Source organism: Prionailurus bengalensis, chromosome X, assembly GCF_016509475.1.
Source record: "Prionailurus bengalensis isolate Pbe53 chromosome X, Fcat_Pben_1.1_paternal_pri, whole genome shotgun sequence".
In the NCBI taxonomy this organism is placed as follows: Eukaryota; Metazoa; Chordata; class Mammalia; order Carnivora; family Felidae; genus Prionailurus; species Prionailurus bengalensis.
Genome location: NC_057361.1, coordinates 99,065,775 through 99,083,829, shown reverse-complemented (window position 1 = coordinate 99,083,829; position 18,055 = coordinate 99,065,775). Strand labels below are relative to the sequence as shown.

Genomic DNA, 18,055 nt, shown 5'->3' with positions numbered 1-18,055 from the left:
CTGTTGCATTGCTGGTGGGAATGAAAACTGGTGCAGCCACTTTGGAAAACAGTATGAGGGGTCCTCAAAAAATTAAAACTAGAACTACCCTATGCAATTGCACTACTAGGTATTTATCCAAAGGATACAGGTGTGCTGTTTTGAAGGCACACATGCACCCCCATGTTTATAGCAGCACTATCAACAATAGCCAAAGTATAGAAAGAGCCCAAATGCCCATCGATGGATGAATGGATAAAGAAGATGTGGTATATATATATATATATATATTACAATATATATATATATATATATATATATATATATATATATATATATATATACAATAGAGTATTACTCAGCAATCAAAAAGAATGAAATCTTGCCACTTGCAACTACAGAGATGGAACTGAAGGGTATTATGTTAAGTGAAATTAGTGAGAAAAAGACAAATATATGACTTCATTCATACGAGGGCTTTAAGATACAAAACAGATAAACATAAAGGAAGGGAGGCAAAAATAATATACAAACAGGGCGGGGGCAAAACATAAGAGACTCTTAAATATGGAGAACAAACAGAGGGTTACTGGGAGGGGTTGTGGGAGGGGGGATGGGCTAAAACATGAAAAAAAAGAAATGAAGAACAATGGAAAACATGAATATTTAAGTCTAAATAAACATTGACTAGGGGTGCCTGGGTGGCTCAGTCGGTTGAGCATCCGACTTCAGCTCAGGTCATGATCTCGTGTTCATGGGTTCAAGCCCTGCATCAGGCTCTGTGCTGACAGCTCAGAGCCTGGAGCCTGCTTCAGATTCTGTGTCTCCCTCTCTCTCTGCTCCTCCCCCCGCTCATGCTCTGTCTCTCTCTGTCTCTCAAAAATAAAATAAAACATTAAAAAATTTTTTAAATAAAAAACACTGACTATATAAAATTTTAAAAATAATAAAAATAAAGCAGCTTTAGGGGCACCTGGCTGGCTCAGTGGGTAGAGCATGTGATTGGGGTCACAAGTTTGAGCCCTGTCTTGGGCGTAGAGATGTCTTGAAAAGAAAAAATAGGGGCGCCTCGGTGGCTCAGTTGGTTAAGTGCCCAACTCTTGATTTTCGGTCAGATCATTATCTCAGTTTGTGGGATCGAGCCCCACGTCGGGCTGTGCACTGACAGCGTGGAGCCAGCTTGAGATTCTCTCTCTCCCTCTCTCTCTCTGCCCCTACCCTGCTTGTGCTCTTGCTGTCTCTCAAAAGAAATAAATAAACATTTTTTAAAAAGAAAGCAGCTTTAATCCAAAATAATCAATATGCCATTTTGGTATATTTTCGGGTGGCTTGCCCTGGGTCCCTTAGGAACAACATGGTGGTTGCCAGAGGGGAGGTAGGTGGGGCGTGGGTTCCATAGATGAAGGGGATTAAGAGGTACAAACTTCCAGTTATAAAATACTTCAGGATTTCATAGGGCTAAAAGTACAGCATGGGACACACGGTCATTAGTGTTTTGATAATGTTGCACAGCGACAGGCGGTAACCACACTTATCGCAGCGAGCATGTCGAAAGGTATAGAATTGCGGAACCACAAAGTTGTACACTTGAAAACAAGGCCACATTGTCAACTCTACTTCGAAAGAAAACCACAACTGCAGCGGGAGAGGGCTTCTGTCTCATGGGGCTCTGTTGGGGCGCAGGGGTGTCCCTTTTCTCCTCGGCCAGGACTCGAGGCCAAGATCAGCTCTTGAGGGTGACCGTCATGGCTGCAACGTGTCGGGTAGCCTTGTTTTCCTCCGTGAGACTTTTTAGTTGTGAGGCCCTATTTGGGTGTTACTAGGCCAGGGCCTTCAGTGGCAGCACGGGGCTCAGGGTTTGGGGCTTTCCTTAGACACCACCAGGCTCTTGTGCGCTGATCCGGGGCTACGTTGCCCCAAAAGTGGCTGGGCCCCCCCCCACCCCGCCTGCTGCACAGGCGAGGACGCACGCCCACACAACATGTAGTCACCTACCACAGAGAGGCCAGGGAATGAGGGGGACCTCTCCATCCCAGGCATCCTACTGTTTTGGGCCGCCGAGTAGATGTTACCTGGAAGAGGGGTGTCCAGAAATGGTGACGCCCATTGTGGAAGGGGCATCTGAGGCCACCTAACCGAGGAGGAAACACACTGTTTTTCCTTGCCTGGATTAACTTGGGGGCCAGTCTGGCAGCTCCAGCTATCTGCCCGCACCTGTGCCTCCTGGGCAGGGTTTGGTGCAGGAATGCAGGGCCCAGGGCAGTGAGCAAGACCCGGGAGTGGGTTCTGGGGGAGAAGGAACACTACAGGTCTGACAGTGCACTGGCAGCAAGCACAACGCCTGCTTTTTAAAAAAATGTTTTAATGTTTATTTATTTTTGAGAGAGAGAGAGCATGAGGGAGAGAGGGGCAGGGAGAAGAGAGAGACACAGATTCCAAAGCAGGCTCCAGGCTCTGAGCTGTCAGCACACAGCCCGACGCGGGGCTGGAACTCACAAATGGCGAGATCGTGACCTGAGCCGAAGTCGGATGCTCAACCAACTGAGCCCCCCAGGCGCCCCCACAAAGTGTGCTTGTAAGCAGTTAGCTGCATCCAGTGGGACAGCTCTGGGCCCACACGATTGTGGGCCGTGCCATGCTGCCTGGGCACAAACCTCTGGCACGTTTTCTACATCGAAGTACCTACTTCATCAGTTGAGAAAATAGTGTGTTAGAAAGTTTTAAAAAGTTCTAAAAGTATTTTCTTCAGTAAGACAAGTTCTGAGAGCATCTTATTTTGTTCTAAAAGCAATAAACTACTCTCTGTGGGGAAAAAGGGGGGGAAAAGCGACCGCAGGAGGCCCAGGTACTTGGACTTTATGCTGGACCCTACCTATCAGACTCAGCTTCACTAAACATACATCTGTTGCTCGTCTGTTGTGTTCTATGTGTGGATTATTCCCAAACTCCAGTGTCAAAATATCCAGCCTTAGGCCAGCTCACCTTAGGAGGGAAAGCCTCTTCTATTGCTGCTATCAGCCCCTGAACATTGGCCTCAGTCTGAACCACTTCCTGGTCATTCTTAGCAGGGTCTGGAAGAAATTCTGGTTATCTCTTTACTCTGTAGGGAATGGCAGCCTTACCAGGAGGCTATCTGGCTTGTCTGTTAATTACAGTATAATCATGGGTAGGAAGAACACCCCTTAGCAGCTAATCACGGTCCCTGTGAGTGAGGTTGTGAATGGCCACTAAGATTTCCAATATTTTTTAAGATGTGGGAAATGCCTGGGGCTCCTGGGTGGCTCATTCGGTTAAGCGTCCACCTCTTGGTTCCCACTCAGGTCATGATCTCGCGGTTCGTGAGTCTGAGCCCCTTGTCAGGCGCTGACAGCACGGAGCCTGCTTGGGATTCCCTCTCTTCCTCTCCCTCTGCCCCTCCCCTGCTTGTGTGCTCTCTCTCTCTCAAAGTAAATAAATACAAACTTTTTAAAAATGTAGGAAATGCTTGTGATGAAATGTCAGAATATCAGATACAATGTGGAATACAGTAGTACTTGGAAAAGAAATTATAGGAAAACAACCTGAAAAATAACATTTTCATTATTACCCTTGGATATTTGGCAGGGTTATAGTTGAGGTTAATATGCTTTTCTATTTTTCATTCTTTATTTTGAGAGAGAGACTGAGCAGGGAAAGGGCAGAGAGATGGGAAGAGACAGAGAGAATCCCAACCAGCTTCCATATACTGTCAGCACGGAGCCTGACATGGGGCTCAATCCCACAAACCCCGAGATCATGACCTGAGCCAAAATCAAAAGTCTGATGCTCAACCGACCGAGCCACCAGGCGCGCCGAGTTTAATAAGTTTTATTTTCGGTGTCTTCATACTTTCCATATAAATCACAATAATGGGTTACCTTTTTTTAAAGATTTTATTTTTATTTCACTATTTTTTAAATGTCTGTTTATTTATTTTGAGAGAGAGAGCATGAGCGGAGAAGGGGCAGAGGGACAGGGAGACAGAGAATCTTAAGCAAGCTCCACTCTCAGCACAAGCCTCACATAGTACTCAATCTCACCAACCATGAGATCAAGACCTGAGCCAAAATCAAGAGTCAGGCGTTCAACCAACTGAGCCACCCAGGCACCCCTAAAGATTTATTATTTATGTATCTATTTTTTTAATTTACATCCAAGTTAGTCAGCATATAGTACAACAATGATTTCAGGAGTAGATTCCTTTGTGCCCCTTACCCATTGAGCTCATCCCCCCCTCCCACAACCCCTCCAGCAATCCTCAGTTTGTTCTCTGTACTTAAAAGTCTGTTATGTTTCGTCTCCCTCCCTGTTTTTATATTATTTTTGCCCCCCTTCCCTTATGTTCATCTATTTTGTATCTTAAATTCCTCATGAGTGAAGTCATTATATTTGTCTTGGGCTGACTAATTTCGCTTAGCATAATGCCCTCTAGTTCCATCCATGTAGTGGCAAATGGCAAGATTTCATTCTTTTCTGATTGCTAAGTAATACTCCATTGTAAATATATATGCCACATCTTCTTTATCCATTCATACATCGATGGACATTTGGCTCTTTCCATACCTAGTGATTTTGAGTAAACTCTACGCCCGACGTGGGGCCCAAACTTAACACCCCTGAGATCAAGAGTCCAAGACCGACCAACTGAACCAGCCGAGTGCCCAATACGTGTCACTTTTGTTACTGAGGAAGAACCATTTATTTGGGGAAGCCCAGGAAGACCTTCTACCCACGCTTCAAGAGTCATCTTAAAATCTACCTCCTCCGACTGTTTTCTTATTTGTACTGATGTAAATTCTGCCTTCTTTGCACTTCCATATATTGCTTTATTACTTACGTGTGACATTTGCCTTGTTCTAGATTATATGTGATTTTAACTCATGTATTTTCTTTCTCTCCATGACTTGCTTATATCTTTGGTGCTTGTTTTTAGTACATAGACACATTTAGACAATTAAATGCAATGAGGTACATGCACGAACATGTGCGCACACACACACAATAGGGAGGGAAATAGGGAGGGAAGAGGAGGGAGAGAAGGAAGGAAGGAGAGGGAGAAAAGACAGGGAGGGAAGGAGGGAGTGGGAAGAGGGAGGAGAAAGTAGGGAAGATGGAGGGAGGTGAGGGATGGATACGGAACAGAGTGGGAGGAGGGTGAGAAGGAGGTAGGAGGGAAGAGGATGGCAGGGAAGAAGGCAGAGAGGTAGAAAGGGAAGGAGGAATCTAGGGAGGGAAGAACAGGTGAAGGGAGGAAGGAAGAGAGAGAGGGAGGGAGGGAAGGCGAGGGAAGGAAACTGTTTTTCCATACTTCATTCCGACTTCCTAAGAATTCTGTGAGTTGACCATCATTAGTTTAGTAAACAGTGGTAGTAATAGGAAGAGTTGCCCTATTTCCAGTTGGGGAAACGGAGGCACAGAGACAGGAAGGCTGGCCAGTGTCATGAGGTGAGACTATACCATGAAAGCAGAAGAACACGGCTGTGCCCGGAAACCAGACACGTGTGCTCCACCCAACTCCAGAGCCCGCTCGCTTTCCTCAGCCCCCTGTTCTCTGCTATAATATTTATGAAGGCGGAAGGGGGGGGTTAGGGGCGCGGTCGCCCCTCTAGCTGATGAAAGGTGCACACATCCCCGTAATGCCACTACACGCACAGACGTTTACATTCCAATTCCAGGGGACGCCTCATGCACCTTGTGGGCCGATGTGGCCTCCAAGCAGGGACTCTGGCTCTCCACCTTGATCCCCTAGCCCAGTAACTGCGGTGAGCCGAACCCAGAGCCATCTGGGACTCCCCTCCAAGAACCCCATCCTAAAACACTGTTTTCATGAGTCTCGCTTGCCCCAAACTTACAGGGTTCCATCCTCCCAGATGCACATATCCCAACACCTCCCTTGAATTCGACCCCAACGTACTATTGAAACTTGATTTCCCTGCTGGATATGGAGTTCTCTGCAGACTCTTCTCTAGCTCCCTCTCGAGGTCTACCCTCGAGACAGCCACCCTGGCTGTGTCTGGGTTTCCTGAGATCAGCTTTCTACTTCTTCCTTCCTGGGGTTGCTCGTAATACCCTCTCCTATTGTCTTCGTCGGTACGGACGTTTGTTGATCTAGAGAGCAGGCACGCACGAGTCGGGTAGGGGCAGAGAGCCGGAGACAGAGAAGCCCAAGCAGGAGCCACGCTGGGCCGCAGCCCCATATGGGGCTTGATCTCACAACCACGACATCATGACCTGAGCCAGTACCGAGAGTCCGTCGCTTAAGCGACTGAGCCACCCAGGCGCCCCTCTCCTCCCCGCTTTAACTGCAGTTCTGCGCACAGCCTGCTTAGCATTTACCAAACTTTGGCTCACTCTGAGACGTGAGGGAAGCCCCACTACTCCCCGAAAGCCAACTCCGCTTCTACCAGGGGCTGCCAGGAACACTCTTCAGAGGTTCGGATCCTTGCCCACTTCCACCAAGCTGCATAACCTCGGGAAGGTCACCCAACCCCTCCAAGCCTCCGTCGCCTTGCCTCAGTAAGAAACAGCGACGCCTCGCACCACTCTCCTCCCCTCCCCGCGGACAGCTGCGAGCTTCGTCAGCCAGGCCCCGGTGCGCCGCCACCGGCACTCACGTGAGGTCACCAGCACGAGCAAGCACGGCCGCGTTCGCTCCACAGGCTCGCCCATCCAGCCAGGGGCAGGGCTTATGCTCCACGTCCGGCACCTTCGATCACAGCGAGGGCCCAAGCACAGCCTGAGCCCCCTCAGCCCTGACCCCTTACCTCCAGCATCAGCTCCGGTCGTCTGAGCCCGGCCTGTGGGCCTTCCTTCCATTACCTGGTACACTTCGCAGCTCAGGAGAGGGGGTACCATCGTGACCCCCCTTGTACAGATGCGGCACGGGAGGCACAGGGATGTCAGCTGATCTACCTGGGCCACAGAGCCCAGGTCACTTAGTGGGGGTGGGGCTCCGTCATTTTCAGCGTCTTTCTCTCATGTGGGCTGATCTCTCTGCTCAGACTGGGAGAAGCCAGGGCACAAAGGCTGAGTCTGCGCTGGAGGCACTGCCCACACTACCTGCCACGGGGCCCTGGAAGCACAGCAGGCCACGAGGTTTGGTGACTGGAGCCCAGGTAGGTACAAACAGACATGTAGCGGGGCGCCTGGCTGGCTCGGTTGGGGGAGTGTGACTCTCGCTCTCGGGGCCATGGGCTCGAGCCCCACGTTGGGTGGAGAGATTACTGAAAAAAAGAGTTAAAAAAACAAAGACCCCAAATGACGTGTAGCCCTGGAGACCTGACGGTCACAAGAAAACTTGCCGTCCTCGTTGTCAACTGCCAGAGAACAACCAGCACCTGTCTTCTCTCGCGGACCCTTGCGAATAAAGAGACACAAAATTGGCTGAAATCAGAAATGTGAGACGGTGTGGTGTGGCCACCGGAAATATTTTCTTTTTGTCACCTCAATTACTCCCGCAGCACCCTGGTGAGGTGGTGGCTGTTGCTGTCCTCGTTATACGGATGAGGACACCTGAGGAAACTGAGACTCAGCAACTCAACAGGTTAGCCAGCTAGCCAGGGCGAGCAAGCCGCGACGCGGACCCCGGCAGGCTGGCTCCAGAGCGCCCACGGCCATAAACCCGGCACATCGAACCCCAGTCGTGGCTATTTTTGCTTAGGACGAGGCTCCATTCGGTTGTTAAGGTTTGCAAAGTGTGAAGTCACTGAAGAAAATACTACCACAACTGATGCCAAGGTAGGGCAATAGTTGTCTCGGGACACGGGAGGGACTGAGACGGAGCCAACGGGAAGGCTCCGTGGGAACGGGAGACGCGAAAGAACGCGCCCCCTCAGCGGTCACGGATAATCGCAGCCAGTCCAGCACAAACAGAATGAAGGCCCTCGTAGGCCGCTCACGCAATAACTAATGTCAAGTCGCAACTGGGCATAGGGTGTCCGGCCGAGGCGGGGGAGGTGCCTGCGGCATTCAACAAGGGCCTCCCTGAGGAGGAAACATCTGGTTAAAGTCGTCAGGAGGACGCAGTCACCTTGCATCCCTTACCACCTCTTTGAAAACGAATTGGTCCGCAAACCTCTTTTAGTTAGTTTCTTACCCATCCTCCAGGGGCATGAGGCAGGGGCACTTATCCCTGAGACTCAGCGGGTGAGGTGACTAGGGCCCGCGATGCATTTAGGAACCCACAGAAATGATGGAGTGTCTGAATTCAAATGGGGGTGAGGAGAATGGCCGTGGGGTAAACGAGGGATATAAATCGAGCACGTTGTCGAGCGTAAGGCCCACTGTGGGAAGCTGTTTTCAATATTTAGGATATTGACGAGTCTTGGAGCATCAATAAAACAGTTCTGGCGGGGAAAACCACAGAGCCCTCAATCTGGTCTGCTCCCTTTTATTTGACAAGAAATAAGCATGCATACCATTAAGTGGAGTTCAGTATTTGCTTACAGGTTTCCTCTGTTGATGGAAAAGTGACATACAAAAGAGTGCACAAATCTCAAACTTACATTTGTTGAGTTTTGACAAACTATATAAAACTATGTAGAGTCACTCTTTATCACGGATTCCTTGCTATACCCCAAATCTCTTGTCCCTTGTCTCTTTTCTGTACTCACCTGGAGAAACCAAAACCCTACATAAATTCAACTCTCCGACCAATAAAAATGTATCCCTGCCGTAAGAAAAATAAATAAATAAATAAGAAGAAGAAAAAGAAAAAGAAAAAGAAAAAGGAAACAACCAACAAGAAACGAAATTTATTTAGGGGTGCCTGCGTGACTCAGTCGGTTAAGCATCTGGCTTTGGCTCACTTCATGATCTTTGGGTTCCTGAGGTCCAGCCCCCCATCGGGCTCTCTGCCTTCAGCACAGAGCCCCCTTGAGATCCTCTGTCCCTCCCGCCCCGCTTGTGCTCTCTCCCAAAATAAATAAACTTAAAAACAAAAGAAGTAAACTTCATTTATTCCCTCAGCAAGGGCTCAGGAAGATCTTTCTAGAAAAACCGAGAGGCTGAAGGAAGGGAGAAATGGCGGCGGGAAATTACCCGCGTCCCAAAGGTCCCAACCCTTGAGGGACATGCATGCTTGTATAGAGAAATCTATACCCAGAGGCATAGCTGCTGTGTAGGAATGTTTCAGGATACGCAGTTACAATGAGACTAAGAAACAAATATTTGAAAAAGAAAAATTGCAAGAAAAAAAAAAGCAGGAGCTTTGTGCACTTTAAGCAGCCTTGAATGCACTGTGCAGGTTTGTAGCCCTGCACCGAGATGTAGCTTCATCACTAAAATTCTGGAGGCACCGGACTTTCCCAAGGGGCACGTGTGGTTTTATTTGCATAGTGCATCTGAGCACCAGGCACGATCACCAACCCCAAGCCCCAGCTCCTGTTCCCGGGTACCCGGGAGTTTGGCGGGCTCTAACTTCAGCATCTCGCTGAAAAAACTCAGAGTGTGCCACCTCAGAGCTGATCACATTCGTTTGATGACTATTCCCTGCTTTGTACCGGCTGCTAGGTCCAGAGGTTGGGGGGTGGGGCTGGCCCAAGAGAGATTGTCCCAACTTTTCTGCCAGGTCTCCACCTAGGGTGAGGTCTGTCTCTCACCCTATGGAAATAGGCAAACACAATGCAGCACAGCCCCTTGCTCGGGAGTGGGGGAGACATGCCGCCAGTTTGGGGGACACGAGCTAAGCTACAACCGAAGCCGCCAGCTCTGGTTACCCATAGTCCCCTCCGATGCCTTAGAGCAAGTGCTCCCCACCCCAGCCCTCTTGGCAGGAGCACCCGCCCACTTGGTGCCCAAGCCCAGCCGCATGCGCACCTCGGCGAGCCCAACCCCCACTGAAGGGTGGTATATATAAAGCGCCTAGCGGGACGCTGGGTAGCTGAACTCGACGGCACGGCAGCGTAGCAACCGCTTCACGTGTGACCCAGCGATCCAGCAGATCCAGACGCAGATCCACACAGGACGGCAGAGGGATACTATGGATCCTTTCAACCAATTCAAGCGCGAAGTCACGGGCTTCCCCAGCCTGGGAGTCGACGAGGACCGGGAAGAGCTGCGTGGTCTGTGCCAGCGTCTTCGCCACGTCCCAGAAATGAAGGGTCCCTGGGCGAGGGGAGCGGTCTGGCCACCCCTCAAATGCCTCCCCTCGCCTCCTCCCCACAGCCCGGGCTCTGATGCTGATATTTGTCTCTGGATTTCTTCCTTTGCAGAAACCAAGCAAGTGGGGATGTCGCTTACCAGAGACCAAGCGGCTGAGGAAGCAGGGTCAGAGTTAGCACCTCAGCAGCGGGCGGCAGGCATACAAATCAAGAAGGAAGGAGACAGCCATGGGGACGACAACCATGGTGACGGTGACGGCGAGGAGGGGGCCGGCGATGTGGGCGCTGGATATCCGTGGCCCGCGGGTCACGAAACCCGCGATGAGAAGCCGGAGGAGCCGAAGCCGGAGGAGCCAAGGCCGGAGGGGCAGTTGCCCCCGGCCGCGGCTCCGGGTCCCGCTCGGGGAGGGAGGTGGACGGTGGGTCGCCTCTTCAAGTTCAGCCCCCAGCAGATGCGCCAGCTGGAGAGCTTGTTCCAGAGCACCCACTATCCCAGCCCCACCACGCGGTAAGTGGGCCGCTGCGCGGGGCGCGGGTGCCCGGGTTCGGGGGGAGTGACTGGGGTTGGCAGGGACGGCGCGCGGGGGGGGGGGGGGGGGGGGCGGGGAGGGGAAGGGACGCGGACTAGGGCGTTGGGGGGACCGCGGCGGAGACTGGCGGGGGAGCGACGGCAGGAACGGGACGGCGAGTGGGGGGGGGGGGGGGGGGGGGTGGCGGCGCGGAGGCTTGTCACGTGTCTCTCCCCTCGTGGCTGAAGTAAAACCTACCGGGCCCTCGAGGCTGCCGGTCCCGCGCCTCCCTTGGTTTAGGCGGGAGCTGAGGTCTCTGCGGGTGGGGACCAAGGGGGACGTTCAGGTGGAGTGGAACATCTGGAGCCGGGAAACTGTCCGCTGCGGCTAATAGAAGAAAGTCCTAGAAAGTCCTACTAGAACCAGGGGGGGGGGGGGGGGGGGGACGGCGGGGGGGGCGGGGGGGGGAAGGGGCGAGGGCGAGAAGTCTGAGACGCGGGAGCAAACGGGCTAGTACGATCCCGCCTTTGCTTAAAATGGTGATAAATCTGCTCGTTGTGGATTATTTCTGCACCGGTTTTTAGTGTTATTTTTAAATTTTAGTGTTATTTTTAAATTATTTACGTATTTGAGGTAATCCCAACTCACTAAAGTAATCCCAATTTATGTATTTTAAATACACCCAACGTGGGGCTGGAACTCATGACCCTTGACGTCGAGAGTCACAGGCTCCTGCAACCGAACCCGCCAGTCGGCCCTGCCCTGATTTGGATATTTTTAAATAGTGCGCCGGAAAACGGTCTCGAGTAGTGAATGTTCTGCATTCCCTTAAACTTTGCTAGAGGTCTTTAAAAATAAATTAAAATTTGGGGCGCCTGGGTGGCGCAGTCGGTTAAGCGTCCGACTTCAGCCAGGTCACTTTCTCGCGGTCCGTGAGTTCGAGCCCCGCGTCAGGCTCTGGGCTGATGGCTCAGAGCCTGGAGCCTGTTTCCGATTCTGTGTCTCCCTCTCTCTCTGCCCCTCCCCCGTTCATGCTCTGTCTCTCTCTGTCGCAAAAATAAATAAACGTTGAAAAAAAATTTTTTTAAATAAATTAAAATTTAAAGAAGAAGAAAACGGGCGCGGCTGGCTCAGTCTGTAGAGCATATGAATTTTGATCTCGAGTCGTGAGTCCAAGCCCCATTTTGGACCCGTAGCCTACTTAGAAAACCGTAAATCCGGCGCCTGGGTGGCTCAGTGGTTGAGCGTCCCACTTCGTCAGGTCGAGAGATCTCTCAGCGTTCTGGGATTCCAGCCCCACCTCTGACTTTGCCTGAAATGCTTTGGATTCTGTCTCCCTCCCTGTTCACCCCTTCCACGCTTGCGCGTGGCGCTGTCTCAAATATAAATAAACATTTTAAAAAAAGAAAAGAAAAAAATAATAAAATTGAAAAAAATTAAAATTAAATCGTGCCGACGGAAAAACTGCCCTCAAAGGAAGCCTCAAGCTACCCCTTACAGAATAGTGGGGGCGGGGGTGGGGGGGGAGAGTGAGTGTGTGTGTGTGTGTGTGTGTGTGTGTGTTGGGGGGTGGATGGTGGATGGCAGGGGGGAAGTTAGTGATAGAAAAATGTAACAAAGCAGGACCAAGGAATAAACAGCAGTTTGTGCCATCCTTTAGCCTCAAGTGGGCATGTACTCTTAACTGGGTTCATTACTGATAAAGAGAGATGGGGGAGGGGAAGGGATGGGAGGGGAGGGGAGAGACAGAGAGAGAGAACGCATGTTGTTTTAGGGCTCTAATTTATCATTATTTTTTTATTAAAAAAATTTTTTTTTAACCTTTATTTATTTTTGAGACAGAGAGAGACAGAGCATGAACGGGGGAGGGTCAGAGAGAGAGGGAGACACAGAATCTGAAACAGGCTCCGGGCTCTGAGCTGTCAGCACAGAGCCGGACACGGGGCTGGAACTCACAGACCTCGAGATCATGACCTGAGCCGAAGTCGGACACCCAACCAACTGAGCCACCCAGGCGCCCCTTAAGGCTCTAATTTAACCCATAAATTGGGTAAGAGCAATGACTGAAAGTCCACACAGATAGTTCCTCAGTCAGATTCTTTTTCATTTTGGTGTTGATAACACTAAAAGAAACTGAATTAGAATGTCACGTGTTCTTGGGGACTGTGCCTCCTTTACCCACCAAGACTTGGCTTCCCTTAAATTCTTTGTCAACGGAACCTCACTGTAAATCCTGAAATGGCGTGACTTTTCCTAGTGCAGAAACTGGTTCATAAAATGTCACTGACATCTCCCCGAAAACAATTTTTCAAACGATGAATGAAAAATGCTGTATTTTAACTCACCGCCAACTCCACATACTGATCCTTGCGATTTTTCTCCCCTCAGCCAGGAACTTTCGAGATTCATGAATGTGCCTGTAGCCAGAGTGCAGGTCAGTAACCCCGAAAAAAACAATTTCGCTGGGAGCCATTTTAAACCTGTTTCAGGATTTGGGGCACCTTTTTTCGTTGCCTTTTTTAGATTTGGGAAATAAGTGTTGAACTTTTGGGTCTTGCGGAGGGGAAGGTGGGATACACAAAGCCCAGGTTTTGGAAATTGCCCATTACCAGAGGGAACATGATTTCCTAAAGGAATGAAAAAATTGGTATAGTATAGTATCCCTTGCATACACATATATATACACCTTTGTCTAAGCTACACCTTACTGTATGTACTTTCATAGGTCACTAAAGTAGACTTATAATACACATATTTTTATAACTATATGTCACATGTATAGTATACTGATTTTTATGAGCAATATATATTTACGTGCTAATATAACTATATATGTATTTTATATATATTATAAATACAAAAATATGTATGTAATGTAGTAAATATAAATTATATAAGATATACAATACATTTAACTCATAGAATAATGCTTATATTTATCTAAAGTAGAAATACACTTAATATATAAATGTACATATAAAAAATATGTAGTATATTGCACGTATATTCCTTTTTTGAGTTTATTTATTTTGAGAGAGAGAGAGAGAGAGAGAGAGAGAGAGTCTGTGCGAGCAGGAGAGGGGCAGAGAGAGAATCCCAAGCAGGTGCTGAGCTGTTAGCACAGAGCCTGACATGGGGACTAAATTTCCCGAACCCTGAGATAATGACCTGAGCAGAAATCAAGAGCTGGACGCTTAACCAACTGAGCCACCCAGGCGCCCTATGTGGTGGTTTTCCTTTTGAATATGATCTTTTGCTCTAGGATCCAGACTAAAGCAATTTTATTTTTTAATTATAAAATTCGTTTGATTTATTTTTTAAATTTTATTTAAAACTTTCAAAAATGTTTTTTATTTTCACTGCTTACTGCTTTTAGTTAAAGTACCTGGGTCTCCTGTTGTTGGTTTCCTTTTGTTTTGTTTTGTGTTTTGCTTGTTTTTTAACATCTATGATTTGTTACTCTAGGATTTGGAGTAAGGCAGTTTTATTTTTTAATGAAAAAATTATTTTATTTCAACATTTTAAAATTTAATTAATTCCTATTTGGAGCTATTGCTTTTAAGTGTTTGGTAAAGGGGTGTGGAGAGTGGCAGGCCTCCACTTTAATTTCCCAGAATTCTTTGATCTGTCAGCCTGAAAACATAGTTAAAGAGTAGATTGTGCATTATGGTAGACGTGGGAGGGGGGAGTCGCAACCTCTGAAATCTGTCCAAGACAAAATAAACTCAAACAACAATTTCAAACAAGGTTGCATCAACTCAACAAAGGGGGAAGCCAGTCTAACGAGGTGGAGGGTAAGGGGAGAATTCTTTGGGGATATCACTCACGTTCCAGTTTGTGAGAGTACCAAACGCATTAGCGAATGGTCCTTCGAGGACTGTCTGACACCTGAGATTTTGGTCTTCTTTTTCTGTTTTTAAGTGTGCTTATTTATTTTGAGAGAGGGAGAGACAGGGGGCACAAGAGCAGGAAGGGGGCTCCCAGCTTGCCGCTGTCAGCGTGGAGCCCTCTTGGGATCCTCTGTCTCCCTCTCTGTCTGCCTCTCCGGCCTCGCCTGCTCGCGCTCTCTCTCAAAAATAAACAAACATTAAGAAAATTGCATCTCTGAACTGCCATACGTACCACGTGGCAGTGTTAAGTCTAGTCGTTATGTTACATTATCTTCCTGGTACGTATTTATCTCAAAAGTGGCAGTTTTTACCTTGTGACCGACTCTAGGCCCTTCCTCCACCCACGCTTCTAGCACTCACAGATCCGATGTTGCTCCATGAGTTTGTCGAGCTTTTTTTTAGATTCCACATATAACTGAGAACATAAAGCGTTTGTGTGAAGAACATTTTAATGGGTGTCCCCTCGACCATTTTGCGAGTACAGTTAAGAGCTGTTTTGATAACCCAGTATTAGGTATGTGGAACTAGTATCGGCGTCTACCTCAGTTAGGCTGCTTTGCACTCGTGTAGACTTGGCCTCTGGTAAACTTGGATCCCCCAAAAGGAGCTCCCAGCACTGGTTTCTTTAGACTTTTCATATTCAAGCAGCAGAAAGACCAAGTAACTACTAAGCTGGGAGAGGGAAAATGAGGCCACAGAGAGAGTAGAGGCCCTTAGTCTCCAGTAACCTTTGCCAACTGGGAATGTCTACAAATATTAAATACAAAGGAATTCCATTAATACGATGTGGAAAGGACAGTGGAGTCCAAAGGACAGGTGTTTTGTTTTGTTTTGTTTTTTGTACTGTTCATAGCTGGCAGAGAGGCGGGAGGAGCCATTTTGCGACTCCTCTCCCACATGCTTAGCTGTCTTCCTAAAGTGTCAGTTTCGCCTGGTTGCCTTAAGAATACCATATGATTTCACTTATGTGTGGAATCTTACCGAACAGACAAAACAGAAGCAGACTGTAATACAGAGGAGACTGGAGATTGCGGGGTAGGGGGAGAGGGACGGGCAAAACAAGTGAAGTGCATTAGGAGGCGCCAAGTTCCAGTCATGTAGCAAATCAGTCCCGGTGATGAAAAGTACAGCAGAAGGAATATAGTCAAAATACAGCAGTGACTTTGTATGGTGATCATGGTGATTACACTGATCGTGGGGAGCATTTTGTAAGGTAGAGGAATGACGGATCACTGTGCTGTCCACCTGAAACTACTATAATATTGTATTGTCAGCTATGCTTCGACTCAAAAAAAAGGAGAAGAAGGGATGGGATGGGGCTCTCCTGGTGGAGGAGAGGGGCTTAGGGGGCCCTGCCCTGCTGGGCAGCAGTGGCTCCTGTCCAGGGTCCTGGAACTGTAGCCAGAGCAGAGGGCGCTGACCGGGTGCTGAGCCCAGGGAAGTCTGGAGGGTGGGGCAGGGTGGAGGGTGCAGAGTGGACAACGGTGGTGTGCCTCTTTGCCCCCGAACTGTTGGCTGGGCAGAGATTTTGAGAACTTGAGTAAGTGTGGTCCTAGTCAGGCTAAACCTTCGTTGCCCCCGAAGTGTAAAACACCCAGGTGCTGTCCGGTGCTTCAGCTTCACTTGTGTCCCAGCAAGACAAGCCACAGGCTGCTGGGCCCTCCAAGCCCAAGCCTCGCTCACAGTACCATCCTTCAACTACGAAGAGGTTTCAGAAAATGAATGAGCCTTTAGCCATCCTTCAAAGAAACCTTTGGTTTCAAAATCCCACACGTGCCTGTGGATTCTTTACTGCACATTGAAGACGGGCTTTGCAAACTGGGGGTTGTCGCCCCAGCAGGACTTTATGCTGAGCTTCCCCACAAGCAGGGTGACACTAGCCTAGTGATTAGGAGTCAGTGGCAGCTGGACAGCTGAGGGCCAGCTGTCAGGACACAGCCCAGCACGTGGAAGAGTAACAGCAGGGACGGAGTGCCATTCCTCAGCTACACCTGTTTGTCAGGGTGGGGAAAAATAGTACGCAAGGTGGGAGGACAGAGTGAAAGCAATAAGCCGAGCCACAGCCTGGCACATAGTGGGTGCCGTCTGAGGGTGAGCTGAAGGGAGACCCCTCGGTGCTAACTTTCCTAGGATAATTTAGCAACAAGGACGTAGCTTCCCTGGTGCAGTTTAAAACTCTGAGGGTGTAGAGAGTAGCCTGCTGGGTTTTTTTTTTTTTTTCATGTATGACATTCAATGCTCAACATACTAAAACGATCCTTTTTTTCTCTCTGATTGAAGGTTTGGTTTAAGAATAGGAGGGCCAAGTTGAGAAGACAGCAGAGGGCACTGAGGTACAGAAACATGCCCCCCATGGCCACGGTCCCCCCTCCCATCATTAACACGGGTCAAGCCTACCATGGCATCTCCATTCGGCAGCTGAATTTTGTGTGGGTTTTTCAGGAGTCAATGATGCCGAGGCCACCTCGCCCGCCCATGCCACCCTTTCCTCCTATGTTCCTGCTTCCTCAACCTTGGTCCTGTCTAGGTTTCCCTCCCTATGGCCACCCTCCACCCTTCCTTCCCTATGGCTACTTTCCACCTTTCCCTCCCTATGGCCGCCCTCCACTTTCCCTTCCCTTTGGCTGCCCTCCACCTTTCCCTCGCTATGGCTGTCCTCCTATGGCCCATCCTGGTGCGGTACCACCCATAGCTCTTCCTTTAATCCTTTTCCCAAAGAATGGCTCTGTGACAGTTTTTTTCCGAGGTGTTTTTGAGCCAGATTCAAGTTTCTATATCTGTTGCCATAACGAATAGTTCATTCAATGTGTGCTGAATGTATTAAAGAGAAGTCAAATTCACTGACCCTCTATTTTAGGGCACTTTTTACATTTTCAATAAAGTTGTGAATTCTCTACAATTGCTTTTGCGTGTGGTGTGGGGTCAGTCAGTTGCATGGGCAATGCCATTCATAGGGAAAGGCGAGGACACCTGCTCTCACGCAGCACTGTCCCTGAGCCACCATCGGCAGGCCAGGCACATCCCCGAAGGTGCCCACGTGCCCGGGGCAGGGTTACAGAGACCCACCCTCTCCTCGGCCACCCCGTCCTCCCGCCCCGCGCGCAAGCCCGACCCCGCAGAGGTGCAGGACCGGGCGGCGTCAGCCCCTAAGGAGGGACCGGCGGGCTTCCGGGCGGGGCTGGGCCCCAGTCGCCCCGAGGAGCTGGGGCACAACCGAGCACTGGCAGGGAAACTCGGAAGGGGCTACTCACAGCTCCCGGAGAAGCGGCAGCCGGGTGTGCATCTGGTGCTCTCCAAGTTGCGTCCGGCGCCTGCCCCGCGGGCGGACCAGACCGGGCCGCGCGGCCTTCCAGCGGGAGGGTCCGACGCCTGCGGAGGCACCGCGAGGCGAGACCCCCTTCCAGGCCGGCGCTGGGCTCGCTCTCTCTCCCCTGTCCCCCACTCCCCAGGGGTGCAGGGCCCGGCATCGCTCGGCCCCCAGCTCGCAGCTGCCCGGCACCTTTCCGCGCAATCCTTCCTATGGCCCGCCGTCCTCGCGTGCGGTCATTTCAAGTCCGCA

At 49.8% G+C, this 18,055-nt stretch overlaps 1 protein-coding gene, 1 long non-coding RNA gene and 1 other non-coding gene across 3 annotated transcripts; 2 read left to right on the top strand and 1 right to left on the bottom strand.

Annotated features, from left to right (window-relative positions):
• Positions 1-1,628: 1,628 nt before the first annotated feature.
• Positions 1,629-1,771, top strand: LOC122478139. The gene has a single exon (XR_006295889.1).
• An 8,010-nt stretch (positions 1,772-9,781) lies between these two features.
• Positions 9,782-17,390, top strand: LOC122477926 (rhox homeobox family member 2-like). The gene is made up of 4 exons (XM_043571449.1): positions 9,782-10,058; positions 10,209-10,605; positions 12,995-13,040; positions 16,777-17,390. Exons 1-4 carry the CDS (start codon positions 9,977-9,979, stop codon positions 17,290-17,292), a joined length of 1,041 nt encoding a protein of 346 aa, XP_043427384.1. The 5' UTR covers positions 9,782-9,976; the 3' UTR covers positions 17,293-17,390.
• On the bottom strand, positions 10,762-17,960 carry LOC122477928. The gene is made up of 3 exons (XR_006295794.1): positions 17,748-17,960; positions 12,952-13,023; positions 10,762-11,022 (listed from the first exon to the last, which is right to left on the bottom strand). It is a non-coding gene; the product is annotated as an uncharacterized LOC122477928 (long non-coding RNA).
• Between the last annotated feature and the right edge of the window lie 95 nt (positions 17,961-18,055).